General features: G+C 52.3%; 2 protein-coding genes across 4 annotated transcripts in view; one reads left to right on the top strand and one right to left on the bottom strand.

Moving 5' to 3' along the window:
• The window catches only part of LOC147620288 (putative pentatricopeptide repeat-containing protein At3g01580), a 41204-nt gene extending 16079 nt beyond the window's left edge, over positions 1 to 25125 (bottom strand). For 2 of the 3 annotated variants that reach the window (XM_086772486.1, XM_086772488.1), the window contains exons 1-2: positions 21599 to 25125; positions 20568 to 20666 (exon numbers count right to left, since the gene is read on the bottom strand). In XM_086772486.1, the coding sequence (XP_086628612.1) occupies positions 22003 to 24936 (2934 nt within the window). In that variant the 5' untranslated portion in view covers positions 24937 to 25125 and the 3' untranslated portion in view covers positions 20568 to 20666; positions 21599 to 22002. Of the gene's footprint in view, positions 1 to 20567; positions 20667 to 20761 lie in introns of all 3 variants that reach the window. The other variant, XM_086772487.1, reaches the window with a different exon arrangement.
• On the top strand, positions 1337 to 1885 carry LOC147620289 (uncharacterized). The gene has a single exon (XM_086772614.1). It carries the CDS (start codon positions 1337 to 1339, stop codon positions 1883 to 1885), a length of 549 nt encoding a protein of 182 aa, XP_086628740.1.
• Positions 25126 to 25448: the final 323 nt, after the last annotated feature.

Below are 25448 nucleotides of genomic sequence, written 5' to 3'. Positions count from 1 at the left end.
CCCAACTTCTACCAACACAGGATCAACCTAAAAAAAGATGCCATCCCTATCCGGCAACAAAGATACTGGATGAAGCCAAACTATGCCAAAAGGGTGAAGGAAGAAATAGATAAGCTCCTCCAAGTTGGGTTCATATACCTAATCAATCGAGCCACATGGCTATCACCAATCGTGATCGCCCCCAAGAAAAACTAGAAGTTAAGGATATGTGTAGATTACCGGAAGCTAAATGTTGCTACCATTTCGTTTTCCCTTACTTTTTACGGATTCTTTGCTTGATGCAGTAGCAGGCCACGACATGTACTCATTCCTAGATGGGTTCAGTGGATACAACCAGGTTCAAATGGCTCCGGAAGATCGGCAAAAGACTGCCTTCATCACAGAATGGAGAGCCTTTGCATCAAATGTCATGACCTTTGGTCTGAAGAATGCTCCTGCTACATTTCAACACCTGGTTTAGGAAATCTTTGCTGATTTTCACCTCCTTTATGAGGGTATTCATTGATGACTTTAGTGTTTTTGGCAAAATATCACAACATCTGATGCACCTACAACTCTGTCTGGCCAAATGCAAACTTTCTAGATTAAGCTTGAATCTAGCAAAATGTGCTTTTGTTGTACAAAGCGGAATGCTATTAGGCCACATCATTTCTAAAGAAGGAATAGCAGTCGACCCAAATAAGGTCGAGGTGATCCGTAAAGCCCCAACTCCAACAAATGACAAGAGCTGAGAAGATTTATGGGACAAGTAAGATGGCATAGCAGAATGCTCAGATACCTCGCTCATGTAGCAGACCCTTTGAATCAACATATGGTCCATTTCAAAAAACCTCTCACAAAGCAATCAAGGTAGGCCACCGGAATGCGACATTGCATTCCGGCACCTCAAGCTTATGCTATCTACTGCACCTATTGTCCAAGCCCCAAACTGGGAACTGTCGTTTCATGTCTTTGGTTGACGCCTCTGATGTAGCAATTGGTAGTATACTCATGCAAGAAGCAGAGAAGAAATGGTTCTAGCCTGTCTACTATGCCAGTCGAAGGCTCTCTAATGCTGAGCGGAACTATTCCACCACACATAGAGAAGCCATGGGTATGATCTACTCAATCACAAAGTTCAGGCACTAATTGTTGGGTAATAAATTTACCTTCCATGTCGATCACTCTGCCTTGTTGTACTTGGTGGATAAGCAAAGTATAGCAAGAAAAATGGCTAGATGGATACTAATACTCCAAGAATTTGACTTCACAATAGTCCACACACTAGGTGCCATCCATACAGTAGCAGACTATCTTTCCCGCCTAGAGTCCGGAGAAGCCCCAAGTGGAGTAGCACATGATCTACCAGATGCTGGGGCTGTTCACAACTGATGCAGTCATCCCAATTTCCCAGACATGGTATGATGAAATGCTTACATTCGTCGCCACACGTCTGATGGACAATGATTTGACCAGGGATCAGCGGAAGCAGATTGCTCTCCGCAGTAGGCATTTCCAAGTCATAGCTGGTCAACTATACAAGAAAGGGATTGACCAAGTACTCCGAAGATGCATACCACCACATGAGCAGAAAGCTGTGCTCAGAGAAGCTCATCAAGGGATTAGCAGAGGACACTTCGCTGGAGATATCACCGGAAGGAAAATCCTCCAAGTAGGACTCTGGTGGCCCACAGTACTTGGTGATGCCTACAATTGGGCCAAACAATGTGACGTTTATCAACGTTTAGACCAGCCAACAGATAGGAACAGACTGCCACATAATCCGGCACTCCCATTAGAACCATTCCAAAAATGGGACCTCGACTTTATCGGGCCATTCAAGCCCCCATCCCATTTTACCCGTCACAAGTATATCCTACCACAGATTACAGCACCAAGTGGGTAGAAGCTCATGCTCCCTAGGATAACACGGCACAATCAATTGCCAAATTTCTCTATGAGATAATCATCACTCATTTCGGATGTCCCATCGAGTTGATTAGTGACCAAGGTAAACATTTTGTCAATGATGTCATCAAACAGTTGGTCACCCAACATCTCATCATCCATAAACGATCCAGAGTGTATTATCCCCAAGCCAATGGTCAAGCTGAATCGACCAACAAAATTCTCAAGAAGATTCTTATAAAATTGGTCAATGAAAATCACCACGACTGGGATGAAAAGCTATATTCAGCTTTATGGACTTTCCGCACAGCATACAAAATCTCTACCAGAATGACTCCATTCAAATTAGTATATGGCACAAAAGCAGTTGTCCCAATGAAATTCCTAGTACCAAGTCTCCGCATCGCTATTTCAGAAAAGTTAAGCCCAGAAAATTCCCTAGAGCATCGCTTGGATCAACTCCTTGCCTTGGATGAAGGACGCTGCCAAAGTTTTTCGTCACCAAGGTCATCCAGAAAAGAAGGAAGAAATGGGTTGACCGTCACTCCAAGTTCCGGATATTCAAAGAAGAAGATTCAGTTCTCTTATTTCAACCTCGAATGGGTCCCCATCCTAGAATATTAAAGCTCTAGTGGACAGGACCGTTCTGGATTGTCCAAAAATTCTATGATGTCACTTTTCTTCTCGGCACACTCAACGGTGAGCAATTTCAGAATCCAGTCAACGGCTACCACTTGCAGCCCTACCACGCACCAATGCCACCGAATCCATTCATCAATGCAACAACCCCACTAATCCACTACCTGGGCATCCATCACCTCGATAACATCACTCCTCTCCGAACAATCATGGAAGATTCACCTCAAGTGCTCATCGACATAATGCAATCCGATTAAGAATCGACATTCACTCCGCGCCAATGCTACATGGCAACTCTTTTTAAACCTCCACAAGATACAACTTATACAACTGTCTTTGTTTGTTTGCATACAGCAACCCTTTCTACCACAAGCTATAAGCCCTCGCCTCCAACCATCCTTACATTCTCTCTTCCCTTCCATCTGCTCTGCACACAATCATGAAGAATACCATCTATGTCCCCAAGAGCCACCTTCCCGCTCTAGAAAATCTCACCCCCAAACCTACAACTAAAGTACCACCTGACTGTACACCCACCACTCCTGAAGAACCCCACACTTCCCACATCCCAAAGCCCATAGCTCCTTTTTTTGTTCTTTCCCCAAGCCACACTTACCATCACCCTAAAAAGAAACCCACCACATACGGAGGCCATCCACAATCTCGAAGCAGTTTCTTCAATGAAGGACAACCATCAAGGGATGCCAAACAGTATCCTTACAACAAAGGGACAAGCCACCAGCAACCAGAAAGAAAACCATTTTTCTCACCACACTGGAGATCAAGGCATGAAGTACAAAAACTCACCTCTAGATACCCCGACAGTCAAAGTTCCAATGACATAGATAGTTACCATGAAAGGAAATGGCTAAGAAACCAGCAACCTGCACGAGGAGGATGCATTACCAATAACACCAGCAGAACAGTACAAAGAAGATAGTATGGGTCTGAAGGTGCCAACAGCACTACAATTTCCGAAGAACACCACCACAAGAAGGCTCATATTCAAGGATCATGGGCAACTCCTCTGCCGCCCATCTCTATACTCCTACCAAATGTAGCGGGTATATCACTAGAAGAGGCAGAGCCATCCTCACCTCAGCCCGAAGAAAGCATCCCCTCACCTACCAACATAAGAAGGCCGTAGCTGTTGGAAGCATTGGAAGATTATTCCACGGCTCTCCAGAAGCACTATGACCAACTCCAAGATTGGTTGTTCACCAAACATAAGAAGGCCGTAGCTGTTGGAAGCATTGGAAGATTATTCCACGGCTCTCCAGAAGCACTATGACCAACTCCAAGATTGGTTGTTCACCATCATGATGTCCTCCAACAAACAGCAAAGCAACAACCAGCAAGAAAGGGACGACATCCACCACCAGCCAAGCAGCATGGGAAGAAGTAAGTACTACCCTGAGATCTTTCTTCCGGATGTCCACCTCCGGGAATCAATTGTCATGTGCATGAAAATGCCATGGACATTCTCAGAAGCTCATCTAGAAGAGGCAACCAGAAAAAGAGCATAGAGTTGGAGCACAAGATACAAAAGTGACTAGTTTGGATCCTGGAGAGTGGACCAAATCCCTCACGAAACAGACAAAGAAACAGATCCCTCACCAAATCCCTCCGTATGAGCTTCCCGGCTCTGAAGATGCGCTCAACTCTACCTGTCTCCACCCTGAGGCAATGGGATGAAACCCGTATCTGGCCAATCGCAATCTGCATGGCATGTGAACACTCAAGTAGCCTGGCTACTGGATGAATCCATCCTTAGTGAGCATGAGGAAGTGATCTCTGTAGAAGTGCATCTTCCTTGGGAGCTCCGGAGGTGTGATCCATGTGCAATCGGTGTAAAGGCAGAGGAGATCTAACCGGATAACCTAGTTGGTATCCTCGTGAGAGAGCCGGAGAAAAGGGGAGTCCAAACTATCCTGAAGGAGGGGTAGGCGGTCCACGCGGTGCCCATATACTAAGAACCGAGTGGAAAGTAATGCATACCATACTGCATAGTATCCCTCAAGTGCTAGCTGTCTCGAGGACTCCAGGGCAAGCCTCGGGTACCTACGGGGATCCATGTGACTGATGTGATGGAGGTATGTGACGGTCTGGAAGAGTGCATCCACTACCATCGGGGCTGCAGCAAACTCTGCCTGGATAATCTGGTGTGGGACTGATGGTTTGCTGTGGATCATACAGGAGAACATCATGACCTAGGGCCTCTCAACTCGCTGCCAATCCTCATCGGATAAATCTGGCACCCAGAAGGCTACTCCATACATCAAGGCTTGTGTGACAAGGGTGTCAAAAAGCCAACCCTTCGTCCTGGGCTCCTGGCCACTCAAGTAAGGTCAAGGCTGCATATCCCCGTATCACTCTGGCATGTGCTGCAGGAAGCATGGTGGAGCGTGGGCCACTGAAAGTGACACCAAGGTAGACATAGGATGAGACAATCTCCACAGGATCCCCTCTATATGTGAAGCTCAATTTGGATGTGAAAGGGCGAGAAGTATTAAAGACCATTACCTTGGTTTTACCAAGGTTAACAGAGAGGTCCCGCTGAGTGCAGAAGACCTGTAAGGCATCCAAGTGTCTCTAAAGCCCCTCAGCTGAGTCTGAGAGGAGGAGGATGTCATCTCCATAAAGTAGTATGGGGATCAATACACTTGCCAGTGTGGGACCAGCCCCGCCTAATCCGTCAATGAAGCTCAAGATCTCATCAATGTAGAGGCCGAAAAGAGTGGGTGATAGAGGGCAGCTCTATTTCACCCCAATAGTGCTGGAAATCTCCTGTGATGTACCTCCTGGGGCTCTCACTCATCCGGTGACGGACTCATAAAGCGCGAAGATGCTGCAAACCATGTCAGATGATGGGACTCCTATCTCCTGTAGACGGTGTAGGAGACGGGCTCGGGGTACAGTATCAAAAGCTTTGCGGAAATCCACAAAGCAGCAATAAATCCTTTGATGTCGTGCTCTACCCTCCTCTATGATGGTGTGATGGCCGTACGGATGCGAGCCCTGTACGAGCGGACGCCCGGCACGAACACACGTCGTCTTTGCCGCACGCGGCCTCTTCTAGCTCATGACTCGGCTCCACGGGCCCGTCGAGCGCGTCTCGCGCGTTTGCCTTGCGGGTCTCACCGATCACTTGCATCGATGCCCGGCTCCGGCTCCCTCGGCCTCGGCTCGGGACTTGCCTTCCATCCATGATCCACCGGCCCGGCCTCTTCTCGGCCCGTCAGCACGGCACGGCGCGCCGGCCTCGACGGGCGGCCGTTTTTCCACCATTCGGTCCCGTCGGCGTTTTCGGTCCCGACTCCGTCAAGGTGGGGAGGGCATCCCCCAGAGGCACTCGGCACCCGCAAACCTCACTCGCAACGCGGGAGGCCTAACGTGCCTACCCGGTGCGTGAGTGCGTCTAGGTGCCTACCATGGGTCCATGCCTTGCCTCTCCAAGCACTTCCTCCCCATATAGATGCATTATATTCGGGGCGGTCAAGCATCCCTCCCGGGCACCAAGTCCCTCCGGATAGAAATCCCAACCGCGCGACGCATCACATACACCCCCCCTTTATAGAATTGACGCCCTCGTCAATTACTTTTGAAACCAAAGGTTGGATGTATGTCCTCATATAACGCATCTGTGCAAAGTGATAGATATTTTACTGAAGGACAGGAGGTCTTTACCCTGCTTTATAGCCATGAGCAAGGTCAGTGTCTAACCCGTTTACAAAAGAAAAACTGTGCATATGTGTCTTTTTATCATTTTTTCTTTTTTTTTTGTCTTTTTCATCTAAATGGCCTGGACTTCAAGCCCCCGCTTGAGAGTCCCCCAATCCCCACAAAATTGGCGAGGTGACTGCGTGGTCTCGCCGAAGCTCCTGTCTGAGCTGAGTAAGAGTGATTACCTTAAGCAATGCAATGTTGCCCGGAAAGTAAGAGTCTTCAAGGAAGTCGAGATTTGTCGCCGAGTTGACGCCAACTTGGTTGCAACATCTCTTCTTCAAATCTGACTTCACATTTCCTTTTCGTTGGAGCGTTGTCTTGAGCCTTGATGCTCGCCGATGCCCCTTGCGCTCTTTGTGCCGAATCTTTAATGGACAAGAGTTGCCCACCTCACTGACGCCAGCTTGGTTTGCCCCTTCTTGTGCCACTTCACATTCTGCACTTGGTTGCCTTGGACCTTGACGCCCTGCTTCAACCTGTTTTGGTACATAAGTGCATTGATTCTCTGTGACAAAGTGCCTTTGGCCCACCTGACTCCAAGTGAAACCACCGCGAACCTTTGGCATTCGAACCTTTGCACTTCTTCGGCTTTGGTTCACCTAACTTGAGTGCTCTAGCCTGCCTTGACTCCAAGACCTGCTTTGCCATGCTCCAGCCAAACTGTCCCTCAACCTGTTCAGGCGGTCTTGACCTTTACACCAGAATCTGCCTGTTCCTGTTCACCAAGGCGCAAAGTCCCTCCACTCTGTCTTGCTCGGGCCCCCATGACACCATGACGACCTTCACACGGCTTCGTTTCTTGACTCTGCACCATCACCTTGAACCTTTGACGTTCAGAATGTGTCATGCCGTACTGCGAAGCACCGGTCTTCTTAGACGTCATCCCAACAAGCTCTGCTTGGATGGCTAGGAGCCAAGTTTCACCTGCTTGAACTTCGTCTTGGGCCGGATCTTCTTCTTTTTTTCTTTTTTTTTTTTCCGAGAAAAGATCCTTTCATTAGTTATATAAAAACGCCCGTAGGGCTACAAAAGATCTCTCCTGCTCCTAAGAGAGAGAAGAGCAGTGAATACATCATGGCAGCCCGGGAGACTCTCCCTAGGTGCTGCAAAATACAAGCATCAGTATAAAGAACTGAGCGGCTAAATCATACAATAGGGGGGGGGGAAGAGCCAAACAGGTGGCCTGTAGTGCCAACGGGGGGATCCCGTGTGTAAGGTGTAGAACGGGCCACAGCGCCAAGTGGTGTGAAAGGCCTGGCGCCGTAAGATCGCCTCATCCGAGGTCTCCCCGGATGCGGTCATACTGTCCACGCAGGGTGTGGATCAACTCCTGCCAAATCCCCCGAACAGTCTCTGCTGGTGGCTCTAATCTCCCCTCAAAGGCCGTAAAGCACCGGGCCCTCCAGGTGAACCAGATGGTGAGGCTGCTGAGGAGCTCCCATCGTAAATCCCTCTCCTGTGTCCAGCTGGCGGACGAGAAATCCGGTGCCGGAACCAGGCGAGGCTGGCCCCTAATAAATCTGATGGCCTGACTGCCCTGCTCCATCTCATAGCCCATAGCAGGCCCTGACGAAGTCGACCAAGCAGCGGCACCCCACGTAAACATACCCTCTGGAGAGAGGGGGGCCAGAATACGCAGTATCCGCAGCCAAATCTGTTGTGCCTGAGGGCAGTCCCAAAGGCAATGTCTCTGTGTCTCCATAGGGTGGCCGCATCGGACGCAGGCCGCCGGAAGACCGCTGTAAACAAGCCAAGTGCCAACTGCTGAGCCCCTGTGGGCGACCAGCCACTGAAAAGCCGAGATCCCGCGGGCCTGCCGACTAGCCCAGAGCCGAGCCCAGAAATCCTCCAGGAACTCCTGTGAGAGTCCCTGCAATCGCCAATGCCCTACTGCCGTTGGAGAAACCGTCCTCCTCGCCGTCAAAATATGCCGTCCCAGCCGAACAGTATACTGGAAAAAGGTGATCTCTGTGGCCTCAAGGGATGCATAAGGATCATGCCACTCGTACTCCCCGGGGTCCCACTGTAGCCGGGCCAAGGGGCGCGCTGCATATGCCCATATGCGCCAATCCGGGAGCACATCAGCAGGGTCGGGGTCAATATGCCACTTCCGAGAAGCGGCAGCCACTACCCGAATCTTCTGAAAGGTGCACTCTGCAACCAAAGGCGACTCCACCTCCACTCTCTGGAGTCTGCCCTCATCCTGAATCTCATAGTAGAGGCATCTGCCATCCTCAGTGCTAGCTCTGACAGCAATCAGGATCTCCAACTGTGTAAAGGCTCCCATCCACCGTGGGGCCACTGGCTCGAGAGGTGTGAACCACTCCTCTGTAAGTGCCTCCTGAATATCATCTCTCATAATCAACCCCCCTCTGAAGTGACTCAGCCTCTCCACCTGGATCTCCTCTGGTAGACTGCAGAAAGCCTACCAGTCTCCAAAACTACGAGCTGGGCCTGCCGCTAAAGGTCCCCAGGCTAGACGAGGCCGAGAACCCAGCATATGACCCTGCTCCGTACGAACCGCTGGGCTCCAGATGAGCGGCTGCCTGGCCCGCTCCTCAACACAATAAGGAGGCCGCTGAGAGAGCCCCGGTCTCAACAGCTCCCAAGCTCTCAGGATACTCAAAGCAAATCTGTCCTCCCATCCTCTACTGAGGCCTGTCCTCCTCATCTCTATGAAGATCCAGCGAATCTCTGGTGCCCAAGTACCCCCTGCAGGGGGCGCCCGAGCCTGCAGTCGCTGCAAGAGCTCTTTCCAAGGCTCAGCGCCTGGAAGCAACCCCCGAACAATAAGCTTCCCCAATAAGGCTCTACTCTGATCGACTGGATCTATAATGCCCAAACCGCCCTGAGCCAGCGGAAGTGTAATAACTGCCCATGCAACCTTTGCCCGAGCTGGCTGACCGTCCCGCCCAGACCACAGAAAGTTCCTGATCAGCCTCTGTACCTGGCTGATGCAAGAGCTCGAGAAAATCCAGCAAGACGTAATGTACCACATGGTCGCTAACAGCACCTGATTTGCCACCACCACCCTCCCAGCCAAGGATAGTCGAGCTGTACTCCAATACAATAGCTTCTTCCGAATGCTCAGAAGAAGCGGGGCAATCTGCTGCTCAGGTGACAAATCGAGGCCAATCTGGCATCCCAAATACCGCACTGCTGTGCCTGGAGGAATCCATCTAAAACCGGGGTCCGGGCTCCATGCCGGAGTGGGAGCACTACTGATCCAAAAGGCCACTATCTTGCGCCAATTGATCAATGCTCCCGAAGCTGCACTAAAAACCTGGAGCGACTGCTCAGCCCGAATAAGATTGGCCTCTTGGCCATGCAAAAATAAGCCCGTGTCGTCTGCAAACTCAGCATCAAGCAAATCCTCCCCCCGGACTGGGAGCTGAAGTCCTCTCAAACCAACCTCCTCTGCCGTCAAATACATACTCATAGCCTCCGCAAAGAAGAGAAAAAGGAAAGGGGCGAGAGGACACCCCTGACGGACTGATCTGGTCAGCTCAAAACTCGGCCCCCGTCCTCCTGCAATCAGCACCTGGCTGCGAGCTGTGGAATACAGAGCTGCCACCCCTCTGATCCATCCTGGCTCAAAGCCCAGGCGAAGCATAGTGCCCTCTAAGAATCCCCAATCAACTCTATCGTATGCCTTCTCAAAATTGAGAAGCATCACGACCAAGTCCTCGCCAAGAAATCTAGCTCGGGCCGTCGCCTCCCAGAAAGTAAAGATGTTGTCAAGGATACTGCGCTCCTTGACAAATCCTGTCTGAGTAGCATGAATCAACTCCCCCAGGAAGGGCTGGATCCTCAAACTCAAGGCCTTTGCTAAGACCTTGTAGACAGTATTGAGGATCGTAATAGGCCTCCAATGCCGAATGTCATCTGATACTCCCTCTCCCTTGGGGATAAGATAGATCAAGCCCTTTGAAAAGCTCTGCGGCATCACCCCAGTGTCCAAAACATGCTGAAAGCCCCTGCGGAGGCCTGGCCCCAAAAGGTCCCAATAGCGCATAAAAAAGGCCGGCGTCAGTCCGTCCTCCACTGGGCAACTATGTCGCGGCAGGACCCTCAAGGCCTCGGCAAGCTCAATCTCTGACAGAGGCGCACCTAGAACTGTACGCATATGGTCTGTGACCCTCCTCTGCACATGGGCCCACACAGTCTGTCTGCAAACATCTCGATCCTCAGTGGCTGGCTCCGCTGAAAGCAGGTCACTATAAAAAGCAGTGGCAATGGCTCTGATCTCCCCGAGCTCAGTAGCTACCGATCCATCCGGTCTACCAAGCTGGCGGACTCCTGCTCGCGCATGACGGGGTCCAGTGATCTCAAAAAACTCCCCAGTCACTCTATCACCAAGCTGCGTCCACTGAGAGGCCTGACGACGATAATAAAACTCATGTCTCTGCTCCTCTACCTCTCTAACCTCCTGGCGTGCCTGGCTCAGCTGGGACGCCACCCACTCACATGCAGGCTGCTGCTCCTGAAGGCGCTGTAGCGAAGCAAGGCTGCGTCTCAGCCGTTGCTCCCGCTCGCGAATCTCTCCCAGTCGTGTCAAAGCTGCAGCGTGCAGAAAAGAGCTAAGATCAATGAGTCCCTGGGCACACTGGCCCGCTGCATCCTGGTCAGAGCACTGACTATCATGCCAGATCCTCTCAATGTCCTCAGCGAGACTGGGATCTGCAAGTACCCTCTCTGGGATCCTCAACTGCAAGCTGGGCTCCCGTGTCCCCTCCTCCAATGTCAATATAACTGGCGCATGATCTGAAAATGAGGTGCCAGCGAGAATGCCGACGGAGCCCCCTCGCTCCCCTAACCAATCGCCCACATAAAAGCGATCAATCCGTGATAGATTAGTCCCTCCGTGCCGGCGATCCGACCGAGAGAAACTAAGACTGTCCTGAGACCGGGAGAAAGCCCCATGCTGCCATGCATCAGTGATCCTCAGTGACATGCAAAACCGGTCCCAAGCTGCAAGCTCCGTGCCGTGCACTGTAACATGACTGCCTCCCACCCTATCTGCCGGGTCCTCAAGCATGTTGAAGTCTCCCCCAACACACCAATGTGCGGCCTCTGGCAATGCATCTGTAACCTGAGTCCAGAACTCTGCTCTGGCACTAGCATGATTGGGCGCATAGATGTTGAGCACACCCAATAGCTCATCATGCATCCTCAGAATGACATACTGTGCTCTACCAGGCACAATGATCCCTCGATCCACAATGGCCTGCCGCCATACATCTGCAATAACCATGCATACTCCTCCCTGTCCACCCAAAGGACCAAACCCTGCAGACCAAAAAGTGTCCCATCTACCAGGCATCACCGAACCATATCTCTGGATCCTGCTCTCACCCAAGTGGTGCTCCTGCATCATCAAAATGTCAATGCTGCCACCAACCAGGCATCTCTGAAGCTCCTGCCTCAAGCAACCTCGATAGCGTATAAAGTGTGCTCCGCCAAGGCCCTGTACATTCCATGAGATGATCCTCATGGATGCCCTGCTGAGGTGGATGCTGTCTCAGCCGTACGCCGGGCCTTCACAAGCGGCTTGGATGGAGAGTAGTCCCCATCCGAGCGGCTGCGAATCTGCCCACCCGGTGTACTACAAGAATCCCGGATCAGGCACCAGTGGCTGTGGCCCATGGCGACTGCCTCCTGCTCTGACAGAGAAACCTCGTGTATACTCACATATCTAGGGTCGCGTGCCAAGTCTGCCACTATGCGCACGACCAAATGCCGAATCCCTGAGGTATCCACACTCCCGGGATCCAAGAAAAAATGAGCCAACTCCCAAAGTCGGCCTATCACATCTGTCACCTCCAGATCGCTCATGTGGTGAGAAAACTCAACTGCCTGAGTCTTCAAAGTGCTGAGAGCGAGCTCTAGAGTCCACTCCCGATCACAAGGTCCACATAGAGGGAACGAGAAGGCCACCGCTGAGTCTAGTGCCTCCTCCCCGCGGGCCGGAGGTATCACTACATGAACTCGAATGGGTGCTGGCTCATGGGGGCCCTCTGCTCCAAAAAGCCGTGTAAAGGTATAATCAAAGGCCTCCGAGCGCTGTCTAATGCCAAGGCGACTCAGCCGACTGCGGATAGATGAAATCCGTGAGGCCCTAATCGGCATAGGTCTCCTCTGTGATGCTCGAGCGAGGTCAGTGCTCAGCGCTCTCCGGACTGCAGGTGAGCGCCAGGGAACTGCCAGGGTCTCCCGGGAAGGTGAGGCGGGCGGAGGGGGAGGAGGGGGAGGCGAAGGAGGTGGAGAGGGAGCCGCTGCCGAAACCGGAGCGGGGGCGGGAGGAGGCGAAGGTGGAAGCGAGGCGGTGGGAGGGGACGGGGGTGGGGGGGGTGAAGGAGGGGGAGCTGGCATCTCCTGGTCCTCGGTCGCTGCAGGGGTCTCCTCCTGAAGGGGAGCAAAGCTGTTCCTCACGGGAACCCAGTGAGGCTGAGACTGTGGCTGCTGCTGCAGCGGTCTCTGGGCATGCTGCTGTGGCTGTCTCCCTCGGCGGCGCCCCTGTCCAGGCTGCCACTCCGAGGTCTCTGTGGCCTGAGCAGGCGTCCCTGAGGCAGCCTGCCGAGCCGAATCTGTGGGCGGGCCATCAGTAGCCTGCTGTGCTGTGGTGAGGGTCGAGGTCTCTTGCGAGGGCAGGCCTTGGCCAGATGACCGACTTGCCTGCAAATGAAGCACTAGTTCGGGAGCCCCGAGAACTCCACTCTCTGATCTATCCACCCCCCCCCCTATCCTAGGTAGCTGAATGACCTTAGGAAGGGAGGAGATGTCAGACACCAACACTCTGACCGAAGGTAGCCCAGCTGCTCTGGCCACCACTGAAGCTGCTGAGGGGCCCGTCTCTAGTACCGAGCCCACCAATGCTCCGAGCCTGGAGAGGAGCGGAAGATACTCCCGGCGGAGACCAGGGAAACAAACTGTAATATGGAAGAGGCGCTCTCCCTGCTCCGCCGCTGCTGGGTCAAATCCATGCTGCCAAGGTCTGAAGAAAGCCCGAGCACCCCTGATGTCCAGAGGACTCATGGTAAGGACCTTGGCAACGCTCTGGGCGGCCTCGAACTCGATCTGATAATGGCCCCGGCCCAGGAGCTGTACATCCAGGATCTTGCCCACATCTGCAAGAAGGCGAGCCTGAAGAAGATCCCTGATCTCCCCTCTACTGGGGCGAGTGCCGACTATACGGCAGATGGTGGAATGAGCCTGGAGGCGTTCCACCTCTGCGGTGAGGCTCGCTTCCTCTTCCGGCGAAAGAGAAAGCCTGATGGGGATGTCCTCGGCGGGGGCGGGCGAGGGGGCTGCGGATGAGTCCCTCTGAGACGAGGCGGGAGGAGTCTCCATCAAAGTCTGAAGCTCAGGCGAAGGCGAGGCGAAAGCGGAAAACCTGCAAGAAGCGGGCTGCACACAAAGAGGCGGAAGACCGGATGAAAATGAAGAAAAACAAAACCCCCTGGGGGTGAAAAACAGCACGAAAGAGGAGGGAGGGGGCGAAAACGAAGGAGAAGCCCTAAGGGGGGGGGCGGCAACAACGCGAAAGGGAGGGGAGGCGGGGCGCTGCTGAAGGGAGGCGGGCGCGAACAGGCGGAGAGGTGGGGGGCGAACAGGCAACAAAGGGGAGGGGGAGCGAACAGGCGAAGAGGGGGGGGGCGAAAAGACGAAGAGGCGGCTAGGAGGGGGGGGACAAAATGGCGAGGAGGGGGGAGGCGCAGCAGCGAGGCAGGAGGGGGCGCAACGGCGAGAAGAAGGGGGCGAAGGCAGGCGGGGGGTGGAGGGGCGAACAGGCGGAGAGGTGGGGGGCGAACAGGCGACAGAGGGAGGGGGGGCGAACAGGCAGAGAGGTGGGGGGCGAATAGGCGACAGAGGGAGGGGGGGCGAACAGGCGGGCGCGCAGTGCAGGGTGGAGGCGGGAGCTTCAGCGAGCTACGAAATTCTAGATGCTCCAAAGTTAGCAAAACGCTCACTCAAATCAGAAAATCGGGCCGGATCTTCTTTTCTGCACCCTCTTTGCCCTTTGGCTAGATCTGAGTGCTTTCCACAACCAAGCTGCCATTGAACTTCAGTGAGCCAGCTGCCAGTTTGACCCACCCAACTGCATGCACATTGCCACCTGCACACCCAGCTGTTTCCATCTTCTCGTAACTTGGTCCAAGAACGCGCCTTCGAACTTCAGTGAGCCAACTGCCACTTTGACCCACCCAACTGCATGCACACTGCCACTTGCACATCCAGCTGTTTCTGTCTTCAAGTGTGACCTTGGAGAGCCAAACGACTCCGGTCCACTTGCCCAACTCCAGTTGTACAAAGTCACGCCCTCACCCAGAGTGCTATGTGCCCAGCACTACGGTTCCATGCCTGCGCTTGAGCGATCACAAGTAGTCCCCTTCCTTGAACTTGCTTTCCAAAGCCTTTCAACTCGTGAGCCGCACAACCTGAGTCCACGAGGAGTGAGTCCAGCTATACCCGTTTGCTCCTTCATCTAGAGTGCTATCTGCCCGGCACCACGGTCCTTAGGCTGCAATCCAGAGCTCCCAAGTAGTCCCCTTCTTCAAACCTGCTTTCCCAAATCACACAGCTCTTGTGCCCCTGCAGCCCTTGCTGGCTTGATATGGCACGTTCCCGCAGCATGGCCCTCCCCAGATTGCTCCAGTTCGGGCCGGTGTGTGCCCTCGGCACGATGGAACCTTTGGACCTTTACGGGTTGCCCAGGGCTCTTGGCGCCATCGCGCGGACTTACCCTCACCCAGGCGAGTTTTCGGAGAAGAAAGTGACGCATGCACCACGGCGGGCTACACGGCCACAGAGAATGCCAAGGGGTCTTGGTGCCTCTTCTTTAGGACTTACCCTCACCCGGCAGAGACTTCGGAGGAGAAGTGATGCGTGCACCACGGCGGGCTACACGGCCACAAGAGGAAGCCCAGGGCTCCTGGTGCCGTCGCGTGGACTTACCCTCACCCAGGCAGAGACTTCGGAGGAACGGTGACGCGTGCGCGCTGGCCTCGGCGGGCGGCACGGCCACAAGGAACAGAAGCCCAGGGCTCTTGGTGCCTCTTCTTAGGACTTACCCTCACCCAGGCAGAACGTCGGAGAAGAGGAGAGAAAACCCAGGGCTCTTGGTGCCTCTTCTTAGGACTTACCCTCACCCCAAGCGGAACGTGAAGGTTCCTTGTATGGCTCTTCATAGCCTGAACCGGGTATTGACGCCTTCTGTCTCACCCTACTTTTGCACTGCAAAGGAGTGCGGGCTCGGCTTTGCTGCTTCGCCCTTGACGATCCTGGGTTGATATGGGGAGGCTTCGGCTCCTTCCGGCCTAGACCTCGTTGCTCTCTCTGCACATGGAGAAGATGGGGCTTCAGCTTTGCTGCTTCCACCCAAGGCGCAATCCTTTATGATCTGAAAGGGCGTCGGCTTCTCCTACCTAGCCCGTTGTCTTCGTGGTGAGGGTTGGTGGCTGCTTCGCCACGAGGCTCGTCATGGCCTCGGCGGCGGACGCCTTTGCCGCTTGCTTTATCCCAAAAGATTGGCTCGGCAGCATCTTTCTGCTCTTCATGGGCACCACACCAACACGACGTCCCATTCCGCCGCATCCAGTTTCTTAGCATAAGCGGACCCGGTCCCATTCCCGACACTGCCTCCACATGCGTGGCCCCTTTGTCTTTGTCTTTTCTTTGACCTTGAGTGACTCCCAGCCCGCGGTCCTCATCTGAGGTGCTACCGGTCCATGCGCCACCCTTGTCTTGCCAGCCTCGCCGTTTTCTTCAAAGCATCACCGCCGTTGGTGGTAACTCTGAAAAATCCCGAAGCCCGCTGATCTCCCTTTGCTGGAAGTGCTGACGGCCCCCACAAGGATCAAGTTGGAATGCTCCTTCGTTCAGCTCTTTGCCAACATCGCATGTTGGACTTTGCACCCGGGACCTCACCTTGCTTGGAACCCAACTGTCCACTGGCCCCAAAACATGTCGGCCGACTCCGGAATTTCCTCGAAAGGACCACGCGGTTGCGATCCCCTCGGAAAACTGATCATTTTTCATATATAACATGTCCCCAAATTCCTTCGTCTTGGCACCCGACGGGAGCTGCGCGGTCGACCCCCCGACGCCGTCAGCTTGGGGTCCCGACGGGTCCGGCCGACCATGCCATCCTGTGCCTTGTACCCCGCTCCTCGAGGTCGGTAAAGGTCACCACGGGCAAATTCGCCGTCTTGAAGCTCAAATCTCAGTCGGCAGTTTTGTGCCGTTTTTCGGCTCATGGCCGTCACTTGGGCTCGACTCGCCGTTTCGCCATTTTCGGCCTTTTTGCCCTTTTCGACATTTCCGTCGTTTTGTAACCGTTTTGGCTCTGATACCAAGTGTGATGGCCGTACGGACGCGAGCCCTGTACGAGCGGACGCCCGGCACGAGCACACCACGTCTTTGCTGCACGCGGCCTCTTCTAGCTCATGACTCCGGCTCCACGGGCCCGTCGAGCGCGTCGAGCGCATTTGCCTTGCGGGTCTCACCAATCACTTGCATCCCGGCTCCGGCTCCGGCTCCCTCGGCCTCGGCTCGGGACTTGCCTTCCATCCATGATCCGCCGGCCCAGCCTCTTCGCGGCCCGTCGGCACGGCACGGCGCACCGGCCTCGGTGGGCGGCCGTTTTTCCACCGTTCGGTCCCGTCGGCGTTTTCGGTCCCCCGGAGGCACTCGGCACCCGCAAACCTCACTCGCAACGCGAGAGGCCTAACGTGCCTACCCGGTGCGTGAGTGCGTCTAGGTGCCTACCATGGGTCCATGCCTTGCCTCTCCAAGCACTTCCTCCCCATATAGATGCATTATATTCGGGGCGGTCAAGCATCCCTCCCGGGCACCAAGTCCCTCCGGATAGAAATCCCAACCGCGCGACGCATCACGAAAAACGGCCGAAACGGCCAAAAAACGGCCGACGCGTCACATACCTAACGTGCCTCCGGGGGCGAGTGCGTCTAGGTGCCTACCATGGGTCCATGCCTTGCCTCTCCAAGCACTTCCTCCCCATATAGATGCATTATATTCGGGGCGGTCAAGCATCCCTCCCGGGCACCAAGTCCCTCCGGATAGAAATCCCAACCGCGCGACGCGTCACGAAAAACGGCCGAAACGGTCGAAAAACGGCCGACGCGTCGCAGATGGCATGGAGGGTGAAGATGTGGTCAAGGGTAGAGTAGCTCCTCTGAAAGCCAACCTGTCCTGAAGCTCTGCATTGTTGGCTCTCTGCAAATGAACTGAGCTCCGTCTCTCGCACTGATCCATAGAGTTTGGCCAATGTTTTGCCAATCATGATCATCGTGTAATTATTAGGATCAAGTGGATCTCCGGCTTTGAGGATGGGGGTGATGGTGTTGGTGGGCCAAGAGGGTGGAAAACCTTCACAAAGGGCTCTATTGAACATGTAGGCTAGTATGGCGCCAGAGTATTATCGGCATGCGAGATGTACTCGGTAGTGAGTCCCTCATGATCCTGGCCTCACTCATTACGTAGTCTACGAATGGCCTTGAGAACCATGCCCCTTGTGAAGAAAGTGGAGTTGGTGGGACGGGGATCTGGTGGTGGGGGTAGGGGTGGCTGATGGGGGGTATGATAAGAGGGAGCGTGCATAAGAGTGCCATGTGTCCGAGCAGGTGATAGGTGTGGGGGGGGGGGGTGATGTTCTCAGAGTTTCCTCCAGGCCTCTTTGCAGTTCGACCCCAAGAAAGTCGGTATAAGTCATCCTCTTTGCGAGCGCAGAACTCCCATTTCTTGTGTTGGGTGAGCCGTTGAGAAATCCGTTGCGCTTGGCGCTTCATGATTTTCCCAATCCGTGCCTCATGCTTAAGACAGTTCTGGGGCATGGAACCACAAGGTGGCTTGTTGGCGGTAGACCGCCGCGTGCAGATAAAAGAAGTGGTGGCAGATGTGTGGAGTATGGTGGTGAGTTGTGATGTGAGGGTGGATAGGGGGATAATAGGTTCCACATCCCGGAGTTGGCGGTAGTTGTGGTTGGAGTAAACAAGGTCAAGCTCGTGATCAAAAAGGGCCTGGGTGTAATGTGAGATGGGGGGTGGTGGCGGAGGGACGGGTGGTGTGCAGATAAGAGTGAAAGAGAGGTAGGCATGGTCAGCTTCAAAGGGGGATGGCGGGATGGAGAAGTCAGGGAGAAGGTGTGCCAAAGCCGGAGATCCCATGAGGTAGTCCACGGTGCTAGTACCTCTTGGGTGAGGGAAAGAGGTGACGGCGTCGGAGGAGGGCCATCAGGACATCCCGTTATAGATAACGAGACCATGTGCAGCTCCCAGCTCTAAGCATTTAATGCTGCGAAAACAGCATTTAATGCTGTGCACAGTTGTGCTGCCCCAATGCTGCTGTCGGCCAGGTTTATTACTCCTAGCTGCTGCCTATAAGCAGCTGTCGGCCTGTCCCATCTACTGCTGGGGCTGGCCGACTAGGCCTTACAGCCTAGATTGACTGTTGCATGGGCTACCCAAGAGTGCCCATGAGGAATGGGCTGGCCGACCAGGCCTTACAGCCTAGATGGGCTGTTGCATGGGCTACCCAAGAGTGCCCATGAGGAATGGGCTGCCCATGGCACAATGCAGAGCTATCAGTACACACATTTGTACTCATGCCCATGTATGCCTACATGCTAATGATGCTTCTGATGCAAGACCTAATCTATGGCTGACTGCTACATGCACTTATATGATGGGATTCTCCAAGTGGGTTAAGAGGACTGACTCCCGACTTCTATGGCTCGGAGACTGACCTACATAGCTCGTCCTCAACTGTCCTTAGACTGAGGGCTCACAATGGGGTCACGCCATACGACAAATGTTCCTAAAAAGGTACTATTATTGTACAAAATGTTGCACTGTTGATGATGCGGTGTCACTGTGTACCCCAGTGCAGGGTGCACGCAACAAGTGTCCTAGGCAGAGCCTGATCCAGTTCTACATCATTCTAGAGGGTGACTCACAGGACAGACTAGCACTGTTCCATTTGCAGGACTTGCACACGTGACCAAAACCGTGTATGGGACTTGTACACCTGACCGTGGACGCTTAGAGTGGAACCCTGGCTGACTCGTCCCGAACTAAGGCTCACAAGGGACCAGTTTACCATTCCAGGTCCTACACCTATGGTACAGTTATGTCCACGTGGCATCCAAGTGCGAGATGCATGTGACCCAGGTATAATATCTAGATATTATTTAACCCCTCTAAGAGTGGGTTCACACACACACACAAACACAAAACAGTGTTCACACATGCCTACACACTAGCTTTGACTCCAAACACCTGCACCGGAACCTAGGGAACCAAAGACTGAGAACGTGAAACTTGCACCTCCTGGCGCCGCCCACCTCCTGATCCAGAGATAAATGCTCACAACGGTTACCAAAAGGCACTGTTTCCTCAGGGGGCCCACCTGCCTGGTGCCCTGGCTGGCCGTGCTCCTGTTGGGATTGGTGGTGACATCTGCTGGGCTGACTTGCTGGCCAGCATCCTCCCCCTGCATCTCGAAGTCAAGCTGACCGGGCGCACTCTCTCCGGGAGGGGAAGGAGGGTGGTGCTGAGCTCATGCATCCTCCGCCCGCGCAAGGGACCCTGAGGCAGCACCGGGGGGGGGGGGGGGGGGGGGGTCCTTGGCAGGCCTGGCGGTGTAGGCAGACCCGAGCAACGTGCCCCATCACACTGGCCAGGCAGTCCTGAATACTCAACCAGAGGCTACGCAAAGTCTGATGGAAGGAATCCCAGCTGCCCTTGCTACCACTGAGGCGGCAGTCTGGCGGGACTCCAGTACCTACCCGAACATCTGTGCAATCGAGGTAAGGAGAGGGTGATGCTCCTTCCTGAGGCTAGGAAAGCAGACAGACCAGGAAGCTGGAAACACCTGCAAGGGGGTGCATGGGCAAGGTGTAGATGACATCCAACAGCTCGAACACCAACTTGCTATCAAAGTACATCATACTTAAGGTAGGATGTGATTCATCCGTAACCTTATTAAGTATGGTTCTAAAGTTAAACACATTGACAGCTCTAACCATGACTTAGGGAATGAGCTCATGGCACGGATGTTTGCATATGAGAATGAAATTCCCTCCCCAAGATCCATTTTCCCGGAGGATTACATAGAAGACCCCACCGTAGAACAACAAATCACCGCCTAAAGGATGAATGGCTCAGAGACCAAGTTCTACAAGTGAACTACATTGCCGATCTTAATCGCATGACCACCAAGAACACACATGCACAAGCAGACAGAACCCTACATTGTTAACATTTTCAAAACACACCTAAGTTCTTGGCTTAAATTACCTGTAAATTTGGAGCCGTGTGTGGCTTTACATCTACTGCATTATTCTCCCAAAAGCTTCTCCTCAGCGTAGTCTACATCTTCCCATCATCTCTGTCAAGCTGCAGTAGCAAAACGCAAAATAAAAAATAAGAAAGTGACAAGAATATACATAGATGAAAGCCAGCAAAGACCTTAGGACTATAATTGCATGTACCATATCCTGGAAGAGCACTTGCTGCTGGGTATGTATTTATAATGGCCTGGGTCTGGATTGGACAACCAGCTCTCCCTCACAAAACAGGACATGTTTTTTGGGTTATATATCAACAAAAACAGCACTCTGAGGAGTTTTCTGGCATGCCATTCGTATCTGCCAATGAAGACCATTCAAAAGCCTCTACATCACAAAATATACTCTTTCTCATCTTTGTAAGATTCTTAAGCAGGCGATCCATCGTAGGATTTGTCAGCTTTTTGATGGGCAAGAAGTGGTTGGACAAAATTGTAAATTCAAGCATTACAATTTATTCTATACGCCCAATGGGTTGTAGCCCAGCTGGTAGAGTGCTCAACCCAGACCGGGGGGTCCCAAGTTTGAGTCCTTGCTGGCACTCCCCCATAGAACCCAAATATCACTGCCTTGGGCAGGTTTCTACACTGCCTTCGGGCAGGCACATCATACTACTTCTGAAGAATCTACTACTGGGAAAAAAAAATGTTCTACGCTAGTTATCTAGGACACCATATCAGGTGTTGTGATCAATCACAATATTGAAGTAGGTTAGCCTTGGGCTTATGAACAGAACTGGAGTAGCATCCTTTTTGAGGTCACTTTTTTAATCAAACTGGATACCATCTCATATGCAGGAGGCTTTTTTTAAGATCAGTTTGACGCATGATGTTGCCAAATTTGGATGGTGTATGATAATAATGGACTTTAGAGTGAAATTTGTTGGAGGTGTATGTGTAGCTGCTTTTTGTAGGGGGGAAATCATAAAGAGGTAATGTGCACAACATAGTCAAGAAGAAAAAGGTTAGTTGATGGTGATACCTTTGAGTGCATTGATTAAACAGTACAGGCAAGAGACCTTGGAGTGATTGGTGGCATGTAGAAAAGTCGGAACAGCATGGAAGTGAGTGGGGGATGCCACATATAAGAAAATGGCTGCAAAGTGTAATTTAACGATTGCTTTCCCCTCTTCAAAGTGATGTAGCCACCATGCATGGGCCACAGAACCTAGCCATAGAGGGAAGCCCCCTCACTTTGTTTGAAGATTGGTGCTAAGAGGCCGTAGAAGAAGCGTTTCAAACCTCCTCTATATGCTTAGTGAATAGATGGTACCCTTTCTTGTTATGCTTCTTGCTTATCTGTTGATATAGCAGGTCATAGGGATCTTTCCTTGTGGGTGCTTGTGGTCTCCTGTAATAAGAAAGTCTGCTTCCTGCTGTTGATGCTCAATCCGACTCTGGCCAGGCTACATCTAAAACCCATGCGCATTCTCTCTGTCTAGCGCTTTTAACTTCTGCTGCACAATGATGCGACCAAGCATCTGCATAGATGTTTGACATCAAAATGTATGCAGCAGCCTGCTTGGGCTGCAGATTTACTGCATAGTGAAATGCCTGTTTTGCCAGCTCTACGTTGCCATGTAAACGACATGCACCCAACAAGCACAGCCAAATGGTCAGATCAGGCTGCATTGGCATCCTCCCCAATATGTTGTCTACCCTCTTGAAGTCCCCCACACGCCCAAAGAGGTCTAGCATGCTGCCATACTGCTTCAAATCTGGACCTAATCCATAATCTCTGCTCAAGGATTCAAAATACTCAATGCCATTGACAACAAGGCCAGTATGGCTGCAAGCTGAGATAACCGACGTCAATGTTACCCCATTAGGCTTTAAACCTGCCAGATGCAGATTCTCAAACATGTGCAACGTTGCTACTGAGTCTCCAACTCCTGCATAACCAGCAATGCATGCAGTCCATGAACCAATCTGAGGCTCAGGGATTTCATTAAAGACTACCTGCGCATCTACCATGTTTGCACAACTCCCATATGCATGAACTAAAGTAGCTGCTATCGAGGGGATCCAATCATACCCAACACAAACAATGTGGAAGTGAAGCTGGTTACATGTTCCCAGGTGTCCTGTTTCACTGCAGGCTTGCAGCATGCAGATAAGTGTGACATAGTTTGAAGTCACATGCTCCTTTTGCATATGTTTATACAACTGTAAAGCATTCTCTCCTTGGCCCTCCGCAACATATAACGAGAGCATGGCATTGAAGGGATCAACATAATGGGGCGATAATGAAGAGAACGTGCTCTCTGCCTCCACAATGTTCCCACATTTGCCATACATACTCACAAGGGTCGTACCAACAAGGACGTCCGAGATGTATCCCTTCCTACAAGCATCTGAATGTAATGCCTGTCCAATTTCGAGAGACATAGCTTTAGTTGATAGTCCCTCCACAACAAAATCTTCCATCTCTGCAAGAGAACCACATGCTTGAAGGGCAGCCACAAACGTCAGCTGATTTGGACTCACTCTTTCCTCTTGCATCTGTCTGTACAACCACAAAGCTTTGTCCCCTTGGTTCTGCTCAACATAGGCTGAGAGCATGGCAGTCCATGACACGATGTTAGGTTGGGGCAATGCACAGAATGCTTCCTGTGCCTCCATGACTGCCCCACATTTGCCATACATACTCACAAGAGTGTTACCAACAAGGATGTCTAACGTGTGGCCCTTCCTCCAAGCATCTGCATGTAATGCCTGGACAATCTCCAGAGGCTTCACTTTGGTTGGTCTCCCCTCCAAAGTCAGAGCTTCTTCCTTCTCTGCAAGGCTGCCACATGCCTGAATGGAAACCACCAATGTCAGCTGGTTTGGACTCATGCCTTCTTCTTGCATCTGCCTGTACAATTGTAAAGCCTTGTCTCCTTGACCCTGCTCAACATATGCTGAGAGCATCGCATTCCATGACACGATGTCATGTCGGGACAATGCAACGAACACATCCTCTGCTTCCAAAATGGTCCCACATTTGCTATACATATTCAAAAGCGCCGTACCCACAAAGACATCCGATGTACAGCCCTTCCTACATGTATCTGCATGTAATTGCTTTCCGATTTCCAGAGCCAGCCCTTTTGTTGGATGGCCCTCCATTACGACAGCTTCTTCCTTTTCTGCAAGGATGCCACATGCCTGAAGGGCAAACACAATTGTGTGTAACTCTGGACTTATGCCTTCCTCGTGCATTTTTTTGTACAAGAGCAAAGCTCTCTCTCCTTCCCCATGCTGCACATATGCAGAGAGCATCGCATTCCATGACACAATATGAGGCTGAGACAATGTAACCAACACATCCTCTGCTTCTTCAACTGCACCACACTTGGTGTACATACACACAAGGGTGTTACAAACAAGGACATCAGATGTGTGGCCCTTCCTACAAGCATCCACATGAAATGCCCGTCCAATTTCCAGAGATATCACTTTGGTTGATCTCCCCTTCACATCAAGAGCTTCTTCCTTCTCTGCCAGGGTGCCACATGCCTGAAGGACAATCACAAATGTCGCCTGATTTGGAGTCACATGATCGTCTTGCATCTGTCTGTATGACATCAAAGCCTCCTCTCCTTGGCCCAGTTCAAAATATGCCGAGATCATTGCAGTCCACGACACAGTGTCGCGTCGGGACAACGCACAAAACACATCCTCTGCTTCCACAATGGCCTGACACTTCCCATACATACTCACAAGAGTGTTTCCAACAAAGAGATCCGATGCAAAGCCCTTGGACCGGGCATCTGCATGTAGTTTCTTGCCCTGTTTCATGTCAGACATGCTACCACAAGCTTTGAAGAGACTAACAAAAGTATAATGGTTAGGCTCAATGCCCTCTTCTTGCATGCATTGATACAGTTGAAGTGCCTCGTGCCCACGGCTGCAGTCAGCAAAAGCGGAGATCAGGGCAGTCCAGGAGAAGACAGTGCGGTGGGGTAGTGCACATGATACAAGTAGAGCATCTTCAATAGCACCACATTTTGCCAGGGTCACCACGAGGTAGTCACCCAGCAAGCCGGTAAGCTTTGCCCCATGTAGGTCAAGATGGGCATGGACTTGCTGGGCATGATGCAGGGCCTTGACCCTGTTACAAGCCTTGAGGAGGGAGAGGTAGATGTGGGTGGAGGGGGGTGTGTGCATGCGGAAGAGGGCATCCAGGGCCATGTCCAGCTGTCCTTCCTCGCATAGAGTTTGAAGAAGCTCTTCGCCATGCGAGTTCCCGCTTTGTTGACGTGATGCTGTTGCTGATGATGATAGTAATCGCAGTGGAGCACAGACGATTCTGTGCCGAAACCGAAGAAGAGCCATCTCCTGCCTTGTTAAATAAGAGAGACATTACGGCGAACATTTGCCGAGAGGAAGAGTCACGACCACCCAATTATCCTCGTTGGAAAAGAATGCTAATGCAGACCAGCGGGCTGTCGTGGCGCCAACAAGCCAGCCTCCAATGCCTCTGCAACTTCAAAGGTTCTTCGCCGCCGCCGCCGCCGCCGCCGCCGCCGCTCGAAAGATGAAACAGGCGGCATTCATACTCCCATTTTGTCCGCCCACGCGTTGTCCTTTCTCCACGTTGCGCGGGTCATGGCAACCCCATGTATGACGCGGCAACAAGTACCCAAAACTTCAAAAAAGATGAACTAATCATTGGTTTGGGCATTGCAAGCCATTCTTATAATTACAACATTTATAGTGCCATTTCATAGGTTAACCTCAAAATGGGTTTAACATTCATGTGTTCAAGCTGCTTAAATTGATAGAGTTGAGTTACCGAGCTATGCTTGACACCTGTCTTAGAAATCATTTCAACTAAACTACTATTG

This window comes from Cibotium barometz, chromosome 32 (assembly GCF_041138505.1).
Source record: "Cibotium barometz isolate CiBa-2024 chromosome 32, ASM4113850v1, whole genome shotgun sequence".
Classification (NCBI taxonomy): Eukaryota; Viridiplantae; Streptophyta; class Polypodiopsida; order Cyatheales; family Cibotiaceae; genus Cibotium; species Cibotium barometz.
The sequence above is the reverse complement of the archived record's forward strand: the minus strand, read 5'-3'. Positions and strand labels throughout refer to the sequence as shown.